This window comes from Aphis gossypii, chromosome 1 (genome assembly GCF_020184175.1).
Source record: "Aphis gossypii isolate Hap1 chromosome 1, ASM2018417v2, whole genome shotgun sequence".
Taxonomy (NCBI): domain Eukaryota; kingdom Metazoa; phylum Arthropoda; class Insecta; order Hemiptera; family Aphididae; genus Aphis; species Aphis gossypii.
In genome coordinates, this window is record NC_065530.1 from 87576628 (window position 1) to 87590520 (window position 13893).

At 22.2% G+C, this 13893-nt stretch overlaps 1 protein-coding gene across 25 annotated transcripts in view; it reads right to left on the minus strand.

Annotated features, from left to right (window-relative positions):
* The window catches only part of LOC114119934 (longitudinals lacking protein, isoforms A/B/D/L-like), a 196408-nt gene that overhangs the window by 60829 nt on the left and 121686 nt on the right, over positions 1 to 13893 (minus strand). Inside the window, exon 5 of one of the 25 annotated variants that reach the window (XM_050205696.1) lies at positions 2323 to 4125. The exons of 22 other annotated variants lie outside the window; for them this stretch is intronic. In XM_050205696.1, the coding sequence (XP_050061653.1) occupies positions 3899 to 4125 (227 nt within the window). In that variant the 3' untranslated portion in view covers positions 2323 to 3898. Of the gene's footprint in view, positions 1 to 2322; positions 4126 to 7568; positions 7808 to 8712; positions 8990 to 13893 lie in introns of those variants that run through there. 2 more of the 25 variants (XM_050205704.1, XM_050205773.1) reach the window with 2 other exon arrangements.

The following is a 13893-nucleotide window of genomic DNA, read 5'->3' on the forward strand; positions in this document are numbered from 1 at the left end:
TGTTATTAATTCTTTGTAATTGTTATTGTAATTCTTTCCTAAAACCATCATAATAAACCAAGATCAGTAAACTTTTTAAAATTATATATATAGGTTACTCGATTGTAAAAATATAGATAAAATTAGAGAGAATAGCTTTAAATGGTACAGTCATATTATGGGAAGACATAACTTAAAGGTAATGAAAGTGGTTATGAAAATAAATGTAGAAACCAAAAGGAAAGGAAATACCAAAGAATAAATGGATAAACAAAATAGAGATTAAATTGATTTATTTTTTTTCAGTTATAACTGAATATCTGAATAAAGATGAGGTGGATGATAGAGGAGCCTATGGAGGAGTAGGATAAAGGTGGTCAACTCCATGTGATTAGATTATAAAAGTGAAAAAAAAGAAAAATATTTGTTTTTTTTTTTGGTTCAATAATCTTAAAAATATAATACAAAGTTTGTCAATTTACAATAGGTATTTAACAAGATTAAATATTTAAATAAAAAATGTCGGTTCAGTTATTTTGTTGATACTTGTATAAAAAAAAATAATAGTAGAGACTTGAAACTCTTCATTAAAAGAACATAATTATTTTTTAGAAGTAAAAAATACTCAAATTTTCTGTGAATTATTATAATATTAATTCTTTTAGTTTACCTAAACAAAACGTTTAGTTTTAATTTTAAGTTTTTAAATTCATATTTTTCTAATAAAAGAATACAACAGTTTTATTATGAAATCTTAATATTAATAATTAGGTATAAAGTATCACAGGCCTAACAATGTGTTTTGATTTAAGACAGGGCAAGAGATATATTACTATAATAAGCCATACAAAATAGGTAATTAACAATTCCACAAAACTAACTCTTATTTTAAGTTCACAAAAATTAGTAAGTTCATAATTCATACATTGTTGATATTGTTACTAATTTTTATTTTTGACATTTAAACCAATAATATTTTAGATTTAGAGTATATAATTGTAATATAAATTTCAATAAACAAACATGAAATCAAAGTTTTTGTTTTAACAATAATAAATAGTACTAACAATAACACTATGCATAATATATTTCTAACAAAATTGAAAAAAAAAACTACCAACTTATTAAGTGTAAACATTAAAGTTATATGTTTCAACCATATCACAATAATTTAAGAAAACACAAATTACACACACACATATACATATATATATAAATCCTTAAGTATTAATAATACTGTTAATGATTATCAGTGTTTCTTACTCTCCTATGGGTCCAAGTAAGAAGGGGGAACCTGATAGAAGCAAACGTTAAAGTCAGTCAGTTATACAATGTAAGCCGAATCACGTGAGGCAATTTGATAAAATTATGTTTTTTTTTATTTTAAGTATTATAATATATTATGAAATAAATATTTAAATTGTTAATGGTTAATAATACCTACAGATGTATTAATGTCATCAACACTCATAATATAATATATATCCTCTATATTGTATAAATATTTCAATAATATATATATAAATGTCATAAAATTAATAAGAACTTATATTATCAAAATTAAGACATAGAAGATAGCATAATAAATTAGTAATAATATAAAATATTTCTTTTAAAGTATCTATATAAAGATCTACAGAGACAATTGTATAAATAAATCTAAGGTTTAAAACTTATTTATGTTACTAGACTAGAAACTTGCACTAAGTTACAAAGTGGAGTTCTAAGCACACCTTGGCCACAGCCTGAGTCACGCTGACCTCCCTAACATCTTTTGAGATCAGGCATTGAGGACCTATCTGCCAACTTAGACGAGAAGATCCTTTCCTAGGCCAAGGAGATATTCTGCCACTTCTACAAGATGGTGGAAGCCATCATGACTTTGAAGGAAAAAGAAGAAAAAGTGAGACATGCTGCTGAGAGGCAAGATTAAGGATGTCCCCCACCACTCATAGTATGTGTAAGTACCCGGAGTGAACAAACCTTGTTAGAGTAGAAAAAGTACAAGGAATCCCTCAACATGGTGCACTATTATTATGATTATATATACCGTTAGTCATTATTTTGTCTGTAGCCTTAGGTTAGGTTTGTTCTTATTATACATATTATTATATGTTTTATTGTAATGACTGTTTATATTGTCTATATTGTATGTTTGTGGTGTTTGAATCTCACCACTGTTCATATATTATGTTAAATAAGTAATTTCTTTGTATATTCAATAAACGATGGCAGTATCGCCAGTAAGTAATGCAAAAGTGATTCCAGCAGCATCATTGGTCAAAAAAAAAAATTAATTATATTATGTAGGGAAATGTTAAAATTGTATTAATTAATAAGTAATTAAGTCCAAGTCCTCTATATTTAAGTTCAGGAGTCGACAATCTTGGTAACCTATATTTTTTTCAAAATTTTCATCGTGGGCCACACTAATAATAATAATAATAATAAAAAAATACGTATGGTATAATAATACTTATAATTCTATTACTCTTATATTTAAACTATATTATAATAACTACCATAAAACTATAAAAAATCGATTAGATTAAATTATGATTATTAAGTCAAAAAACTAAATTATATTGAAAATAATATAAAAAATATTATTGAACAAAAATTTAACATCTGTCTATGAGGCATAAAAAATTGATTCGCAGGCCATAGGTTGTTGACCTCTGTCTTAGTTTATGATTAATAGAAAACTTATAGAAACTTTAAATTATATTTAATCAAATATTATCCATGTGTTGTTGGTGAAAAAGTAGGAGGTAACTAATAAATTATGAGATCAATGATAAATTTTAATTTGGATCAACCCAATTAAATATTGACTTATAATATTTTTATTTTTTATGTTAGTATTTCACACTTAAAAAAAATATTAAACTTATCACACAAAATAACTAACAATATTATATTATATATTACGCTTGATTCAAAATAATAGAAACACAGAATAATAGGTGTTTTTGAGACTTTTATTGATCTTTTTTTAATATATTAAACCAGGGGGGTCCAACCTTTAGTTGGTGGGCCAATTTACACTATCGTAAAAACATCAGACGCCACCAGAAGAAAAAAAATTATATTATTACCTATTTATATTTTATTTTATATAATGCACAAATTATTACATTACAGATTAAGTTACTTATATTTAGAATTAATTGATTAATTAATGTGATGATTGGCATTGTTTTTCAGAAGCAAATTTTTCAATACCAATTGAACACCCTAAATAGTGTTAAGAATAAGTGGGGGGGGGGGGGGGCCAAAAAAAAGCTTTGAGGGCTGCGGGTTGGACCAAGCTGTAATTAAACTATATATTCAAAATGAAAACTATTTTAATTTATTCGTGAAATTAAATAAAACCTTTATAATAAAGTATATGTTATTTGAACAAGAATTTACATTTTTTATATTATATTTTAAAATACAAAATTTAAAAAAAAAAATTAAAAATTGTTTGCTTTATTATTACTCACTAGATAACAACAATAAGACTGAGAAAAATAAGTATTTAATTGAATGTCAATAATAATACAATGGCATATAGCAGGGGTGGCTAGCGAGAAGAGATTCGCGGGCCACCAAATGTAATAATAAACTTGGAAGAGCCAAAATGTAAAAAAAAAAAAGGTCATATATATAACACAATTCATATAAAATATTTTTTTTGGTAAAAATGAGATAAGACGAGAGCCGTAAAAGTCTATGTGACGAGTCACGGTTTGGCCACCACTTGCATATGATATAAAAATAAATAATTGTATACCACTACCACAAATATGTTTGATTATTCAACCAATCTTTACCTTAACTGTATAATTAATTAAGTTATTATAGAAGATGACCATTTAAATAAACCTATTATGTACCAATTTATAACTTAAGTTACACTAAAGAATATCAATCTTTAATTAACATTGAATGTGCGTTTATCTATAGATCCAGATAATAGGCCAGTAGTGTGTTGTCTAAGTACATGCAATTTTAAACTAGCATTCTGAGTATAAGCTTTTGGACAAAATGAACATTTAAATTGTGGTTCAACACCGCATTCATTTTTCTTATGTCGTAATAAATTTGTACGGTGCTTATATTTCTTGCCACATCCATTTGCACAAGTAAACCATACCATTCCTGAAATAGTTTAATAAACATCATAATTTATCTATTGATAATGTAAAATGTTTATTTAAATTTACAAAAAATTGTAAATAAAATAATTTAAATCATGTAGAAGCATTAACAATTTAATAAGCATAATATGAGCGAATTAGTTACCAAAATATATTATATAAACATGTTGGTGGTAAAATGTAGAGTAATTAAAGAAAAAAAAAATACAAACAAGATACAGAACTGAAGTTTGAATATGCATTGTTTATATAAGCTAGTTCATATAATAATAATACATTTTAAAAATACCTAAATGTAACCATTATATGTAACATGTAACCTAACCACTCTTGGAAAATTAATCTTAAGTTAAGTTAAACAATAGCCTGAGCAACCAATGTTTTAAGAGATCAATAAAAAAAAAAAAAATTATAACACTACTGAGAAGAGTTGAGAGGATTTCTTTAACGTTATTCATTTATAGTGATTGTAATATTTAGAAAGTTATTTGATGCACATGTAAAAAACTAAAAAAATTTTCATACAATTATTAACAACTACAATTTGATATAAATTAATTGTTTGTCAATTTGTTTACTAATTATAGATGTCACTGATTATTAATACTTATTGTTGATATCAACTGCCAAACTTTTCCACATCACAACTCACTTCAACACAAAAATATTTCTAAATTTTTTGTGTAAAAAAACAATTATAATTATAATTATATTTCAGTAAAAATAATAATATTTAATTCTCAATTATGGGACTATTTTTACAACCTAACCAGTATAATTGGCAGAGAACTTCTATTATATCAATGTGAATGCCCACGAATAAAATATTATTTTTCGTATGAAGCAATTTCTTTAAACCATACTTTTGCATGCTACTCATTGTTAAGTATTTATTAAAGATAATATAAAGTGATATAATATGACTATATGAGTAACCAATAAGTTCAGAAAATATAATTTATTTGTATTTGTTTTTGTACAAAAATGTTTAAATATTTTTATTGTACATAATTGTTAAACCAATTTGCTCTGCAAAGAATCTAAAAATATAGGTAATGGATAAATGTTTCATTATATTTATTATTACAAAATATAGTTTTAAATAAAACTAACACCATATTCTGCTCAAAAATATATTTTTATTTGTAATATAATGTTATTTTATTTATTTATTAATAGTTTTTTTTTTAAATTATGAACAGAAAAAGGAAACCTTGAAAACATAAAACTAATATTAATATCATAAAAATTAATTTAAATATAAAAGATAATAGTATAGAAATAACACTTATCTTTTCACAATTGGTTTATTAAAAATTTAAAAAAAAATATAAGTTTATCAATTTAGAAAAATATATTTATTTTCGTAATTTCAATAATTTATGAACAATAAAATTTTTTTATTTATTGTAAAGAAATTCTTTAAATATATATATTTTTTAATAGAATATAATTTCTCGATTTTATTATTTTATTTTATTTTCAAATGTTAACACATATTCTATAAAATTAACAATTATGCAAAAATTTGTTCATAATATTAATCAGGAGTAAAGATAAATTATAAATAATTTTTTCATGTAAAATGTAAAGTACAGACAAGAAACAATAGCATTCTGATGTGAATTTTTCTCATGCTCTCTTTGTAACATTTATATAAAAGTAGTAATGGTAGTAATATAAGTTGTATTATAACAGTAAAAATAAAATATGTATTTATAAAATTAATATTTATAAAAGACTTTTTTGAAATATTTGAAATAAAACCAAATAAGTTTATATTAACAATATAATATGAATGATTTAACTTATGTATATATTTTTAACATTTTGGAATAATTTGAATTTTTATACTCAACATTAAATGCACTATTGTGTAATTATTTGAAAACTCAACTCCATAGCTACCTATATAAAATATTAAAATAATATTGTAAAATCAATCAATTATTTACTTTGATGGAAATCGGAAATCTAAAACAGATTTAAAAATATTAATTTTCTGAATTATAATTATCAAAATAATAATTAAAAAAAATAAATTACTTGCTTTTGTGATAATTAATGATATATTAAAAATGTTATACAATAACATTCAAAAAATTATTTTACTATGTAATATTTTATTTTTAAATTAGTTACTGCAATTTAAAAAATTAGAATAAGTAATATTAATTTAAGTCTAACAATTACAAAATAATTTACAAACTAACACTGATATTTAATTAGAAATATTAATAAGAATGGATTTTGTATACAAGTCATTGTATAAAAAATGTTTTATATTTATCTCATTATGTAGATTTCTATTAAATAACTTAACTGAAACTAAATATTTACATACATATAACTAATAGTTAAAAATATATAAATTATACCAAAACTGTATAAAATAGACAAATATATCAAAAATATAAATGTTCTGTTTAACCATACATATGTATTAATAATAGTAACATTTAATTTTAAAAAATGCTTCAAATTAACCGTGCACAAAAATGAATAATATATAATTCTATATGTATGAGCCAATAAAGTAAATAATTTTTATTTCAGTTTACCCATTAAAATAATTGTATTAACCTAATCTATTAGTGAGTGTACTTGACTAATAAACAATATTTGGCCAGATAGTAAACTAACATTTTTATTAGGACCAGTAATAGATTATTAGATATGATTTATATAATAAAGTAAGATAGCCATTCAACAACAATTTTTGATAATATTTGAAAAGTTAATAATTCAAATTAATTATAGGTGTTTTAAAATGTTATAATTTATTTATTTCAAACAACATAAAACCTTGATTTGTTTTTAACAACCAAGAAAAATTTTTTTAAATATTTATGTGTTATATTTAAAAGTGCTAAAAATATTTGTATATAATTTAAATACTTATACAATTTTTAACAGTAAGCATAAATTTGATTAGAATAATATAACTGATTTCTGTATAATGAATTTTGATAGTATAGTGACGGATATAAAAAGTATGTATGGGCGATGGGATAATTGACAATTATGAATATTAATGTATTAAGCGTTATATATAGTTAATTTTTATTTTGTAAGAAAGATATAACCCCATATATTTGTATTGAACATTTATAAAGTTTTAAAATTTGAAAAATTTCCTCTTTTATTTAATCACTTATAGATCCACTACTGACTTAATAATTATTATGTAATTAAAATTTATTGTTGAAAAAAGTAGATTAACATTCACCGCCTAAAAGTCTTAATTTTAACATAGAATAACCAAATTTCAATTACTCATAAATTGCAGTAAATTTGAAAAAATTGTATAAATAAATAACATTTATCTAAACATGAATGTACTTCAAAAAGCACGCAATACAAAAAAAAAAAATTAAGTACATTCCATTTTTTGCAAATTATCCATACGAATTTTGTAAGCATTGCAATGACCTTTTTTCATATTTTAAAACAGAAATATTAATCAGGATATATTATACGGTGTTTTAGTGCAGTATGCTGTTTTAATTTTGATTTATTTAAATACTTCATTTCACAATAATTGCATTGATATTTTAATGGCATTCCGCATTCATGTCTAAAATGATATCCCATGTCTCTTTTGTTTTTATAATGCCGTCCACATTTATTCAAACAATAATATCTACCATTTGTTGGTTTAACATGAGCCATAGAGTTGAATCCTATAACAATAAATTATAAGTTATATTAATACTTATCAACTTACCACCATTATATATAAATAAAAATAAATAATAAATAATAAATACTCATGAAAAAGCAAAATATAAAAATCCATCACCTAATTGGTATAAAAAAATTTAAAGAAGACAATTTTTTTAACTCAAAATATATATAAATATTCATAAATGTATTTCATTTTAAATTAATTTACATCATAATAAAATATATGTTTTAATAACTATAATTTTTCAAATGTCATCCATCATTATTTTATCAATGAAATAACAGTTTTCAAGTTTTGAAAAATAAACCTATGATTTTAAATTTGAAAGGAAAATAATTTATTGACATTTTTAATACAAATTTATGTTATGTTGGATAACTAAGTTAATGAATAGATAATTATATAATTATAGTATTCTAAAAACAATTTAAGAAAAGTATCCATAGACATTTTTATGTCCAAGTTATTATTAAAGTTAACTTACATAGGCATTTTCAGAAATTCACATTATATATACAATTAGAAACTTATATTATTCTTTAAAATTTGAACTGATAACAATAAATAATATTAACAAACAATTATTTAATTGTATTACAATAATGAAATCATTTCAAACCCCTTAAAATAAATGTTAGAGTATTAAAAAAAAATTTTGATTTATAATTCAAAGTAAGTGAAAGCTTTTCAGCTTTTCTGTTTTCTTCCTATTAAAATTGATTTTCCTGTTCTAATAAATTTCCAATCAAAAACTTTCTTTATAAATAATTAACTTTAATAAGGGAAAAATGCTCTTATAAAATTGACTCTTAAATTAGACTACTGAATATGAATACATTATCATTTATCAATATTAGGATCATAAAAATAGGTTTAATAAGGAAAACAAATCAATATATTATACAAACAAAAAGGAAAATTATATTTGATTTCATACATACATTATTTAAAAAAAATTTAAAATTTCACAAAATATTATTTTTACTCATTTAAATATTTTTATGTACCAATAGCATGTGTTTTTTATACGTAAAATAACGAGAAAATGATTTAAAACATAAAGGACAATGATATTTTGGTGGCACTCCACATTCATGAGTGATATGATAAGTTAATGTAGGCTTGTATTTGTAATTCTTTCCACAATCAGCATTTGGACAAAAATATCTTGGTTGCCCTAAAAATAATGTATATTTAAAACCATAAATACATTTTTTTTTTTTTACAATTTCTAAGTATTGAAAAATATACATAATATATAAGTAGTATAAAATATAAGTATACAATTTGTAACTAAAAACAATACATACAACTTCCTATATGTGTATATTTATTAAATAACTGTAATAATATACTTCTTATAAATAATATTGTACTGAAATATTATTGTTTTATTTTAATATATACCTAGTAAGTAACATCAGATATTATTTTATACAATTTTAATACAATTTTTAATCAAAAATAACAAGGGTTATTATTATGTATTCCATAATACACTAACTATACTAACTGATAAATTATGAAGTACATTTTAAGATAATTTTTTTTTCCTTTTAACATTAAAATAATTATTTGTCATATTACTAGAGACACTTGCAATTATCAAGGTGGATTCCCACAAAACAAAATTCATTTATACTGAGGTACATCAGCAGCTAATTCATATTCAAATAATTATTGATCAATTTGTAGATATTTTTCAATTTAGTATACATTAGTTCTTTATGTAATTTAATAACAACAAAATCTAATGATAAGTTAAAGAACTAATTGAAAAAATGTCTACAAACTACTGTTGAGTTTAGGAAATTATAACATGTAAACAATTTAGTTCCAACCTCAGCTATTAACACAAATAAGTTCAGTTTCAATTCTATTATTTTATTTAGCTTTTGCTATTAGATTATAATAAAAGGTATGTAATATTATAAATAGGGTTGGAATTTAAAAAATCTCAAAAATGTATTTAAAATATATTTGATAGTTTAAAAATTGGAAGAAAATTGTATTTTTATTTTTTATTTGTATGGTACTATTACTACAGTATTTGTTACTTGTTTAGTTCTGGACGTACTAATTCTGTAACACTTAGCGAGGTCTAGCTATATGATAAAATTGTTATTGACAATAATTTTTCGTGTTATATAGTTTATTATCCATACCGTCAGTGGTTTGAGTCTCTTGTTAATCGCAACAATTTTCGTTAATTGTATGAATAAATTGTGAAAAATGTTCTAAAAATTAAGAAAATGCACTAAAATCATCATGCATTTAAGGTTAATTTTCAAAAAAGGTGCAAAAAAAAATTAGTTTAAAATAATCAGAATCACCCAAAACAAAATATATATTTACGTGCCAACGTTTCAGAACACCAGAAAAAAAGATGTCTTTGCATCAAAATCCCAGCCCTAATTATAAATATCTGTAATACAATATTTTACGATTGCCAGAAATAATATGGGTAAAAATTCATTGAACCAAATAAAATAATATGTTAATTAATCATCAGACTATTTAATAACTCATTGTTTCTAATGATCCAGTATTTTTTGGGCTAACCTGCTTTAAAGTAATATTTTATTACATAAGAAAAAATATAAATTGTGTGCTCAAAATACCTTACAATTTTATTAAACTAGTTTTACATACTATGTGTCATAGATATATTTAATTAAATAAAAATGGTTAAATATGTCAATACAATTACAGCCACTATTAGTTTTAATTAAATTAATAATATTCTATCATTATCTTAAGATGATATTAAATTGTTATAATTTTTTACGGCATAACAAATTTAATTATTTATATGCAATAAAAGTTTTAAGAACACAATATTTAGCAGAACAATTAACTTGATGCTTTTGTAATGTAGTCTTTCTGAACATATATTTATCACAATATTTACACTTAAACTTTGGATCAACACCACATTCATCTTTGATATGTCTGCGTAAGCTTCTTTTATTTTTGTAACTACGATTACAAAATCCATTAGGACAATAAAATCGATCTGTAACATAATAACACTGTGTTAAAATAATGCACTTTTTATCTTCTAAAGAGGATGTTATACTCACATATTTAACATCCATCTACTAAACATAAAGCTTAGCAAATTTGCTTTCAACAGAAACAATTTTATACTGCTAGCTTTAATATTAGAGTTAATTTACTTATTATCAATCTTCACGATAATAATATTATCTAGGGCATATCGTAGGCTTTTATTTGATATTTTAATTTTTAAGTGAGTAAGTTATAATTATGTAATATTAAAACTCTAAAATGCTCATAACCTACTTATAAATTAAAATATCAATAAAAGCCCATGAGATGCCCTAAATAATATTATTACCTTTAAGTTTGATAATAAGTAAATTAAATTTAATATTAAAGCTAACAGCATAAAAATAATTTCGCTGAACACAAATTTACTATATTTTAAGTTTGTAAGACAGAGATAACACATACGAGTATAACATCCTATTAATATATTGAATAGTTTTTGTTTAGTAAATGACAATATTATTTTATTTAAGTTTTAAAGCCCAAGCAAGAGAGTAAAGGACAATTATTACTTCCACGGTGTTTTTCTCAATATTATGAAAAAAATTAAAAACAGTTAAAATATTATATTATATTAAATTAGCTCGAGATGTGTGATATGTCACTTAAATAAGTATGTTAACATAAATTGTTTCTTAAAATATATTTTTGATCATCTAGCAGTGCAAAAATCTATAAAACATTCAGTAATCCTGGTTTTTTACATATATTATTTATTAATTAAATAGGTAACTAAATGTTCTCTCTAGTTGATATAAAGTTAATGAAATAAGTTTTGATGTAAACAAGTCTAATTTTTTATCATATAATCTTCTCGCTCTATTTAACTTTTAATATAAAAGATGTGATCAGGTAGAACAATTTCAAAGTTTTGAGGTAGATTAAGATTTAAAGGTTTTATTTGATAATAAATTAACTCTTAAGTTTTATTATTATTATAGTATTTATTCTTAAAACTTAAGAATTATTTAAGCTGAAGTAAACATTTTGAAATTTCACATCATAATTTTGAAATTTAATTAACAGGTCAAATTAAGATAATTATTTTGTGCAGTAGCCTCTTATTTTTAAAGATAAAAATGGATGTTGGAACTAACCGACGTCCTTACTTTTATGTTTACTTTGTTTTATTTGTAACATTACTATAGAATTTGTATTTCTTTATAATATGATTCCCTTGAAGATCTAAAAACTAAATAAGATTTGAAAATCATGTATAATTTCTGTGTTTATATTTCTAAATTATTTCACAAACAAAAGTTCCAGCTTTTTTCCACTAGATCTGATCGTCTTAAACCATTCATAAATTGTTATCTAATTGTTTACTGTGCTCCTTAAACATTGATATTTCTTATATTTACCATTTTAAATTTTATTTATGTTTTCTTTATTTTGAATTTTTTTACAAAACTGTTTGATTGCAATTTATTGAAATCTTTATTATGCTCCAACAGACAAGTACCAAAATAATCAGATAACTGAGAATAATACTGAAATAAAATTTTATTCCACAAGAAAACATACATTTTTTATAACTAAATAGTATAATTAAAATAACAAAATACCTTTGGTTGTATATTATAGTGATTCTAAAAATCTGCAACATTAAAAATAAATCGGAAACATAATATACAGAAGTGGCTTTTTTATAATTGGTTATACGTAAAATATGGAAAGCCATAAAAAAAACCTGTAATTCAAAAAACACACCTGAAGTATCACTATCCCATTTTATGTTTAAATATCCATTTTTCATCAAAATTTAAAAACGTTAAAAGTTATAAAAACAAAATTGTGATTATATTTTTAATACTTTTTTAATGTATGTAAGAACAAATTAAAAAGAACCTTATACACGACATTGAACTTATAAAGAAAAATATCGAAGAATTCAAAACTTAAATATTCTTCATGTCTAATTTACAATAAAATCTAAAAAAAAATTTTAAACTACCTATATGTTTCTTGATTCTTATGTTTTTTATTTATTAGTTTTTCTTGATTTTTCATTTTTTTAACACATCATACTTAGAAACCTTTGCAATGTTGAAGATAGGTGAAAATGTCATGATTCATAAAGTAAACACAGTTATAAAAAAACACATTTTAAAATCAATGCAACTGCTCTGAATCTTAAAACTATACAAAAAATTAAATGATCACAAAATTTTATTCTAATTAAACTAGGATGTTAAAAAGAGAAGTTGAAATAATATTTTAGGGTTTCTTAAAAACATATCTTACTTCATATCTTTATAAACTTTACTTATTGTAAATTAAACAATTAATATATTTTCCATTTGTCTAACCTATATTAATAATAAATACTAAATTTATATATAAATTATAATAATTAAACTAACAATATCAACATATTACTTATTATATCCTTAATTTTAGAATCCTATTGCGAAGCAAACTATTATGTTACTTATTAAATTATACATAAATAAGTAGGTACTAACAATATTTTATGAACTTGTTGATGTACATGGATAACTTAAAATAAGGAATCAATTAAATGACTTAGATCATAATTTATTTTAATAATTTACATTACAAGGTTTAAAACTATAAAAAACTTGAATTTAAATACAATTATACTTTGTATTTATAAATATTAATTATATATTATTTATATCTTCTTTTATTTATTATTTATTGAACATATAGCTAAGTTATAATTCATTAAGTTCATCTTAGCTGTTGGCAACCGTTACAATTAACAAAAAAAAAAAAGGGTTAAAAATAATATCATGTTGAAAAATATAATCTATAAGTAGATATCACCTAATGGGCATCCGCGTAATGTGGACAAAATGGCCTGGTCCTAATACAAATGTATTTAACTAATGTTAAAAAAAAACACATAATATGGCCCTAGATTTGATCTATGTGGGCAATTTTTTTTTATCATAGCGTTAGAATATACACATATTATATATACTTAAAAATGACTTATCTAATCGGGTGTTTTTGGATCTATGAGTTAGTGTTTATCAAAAGTAA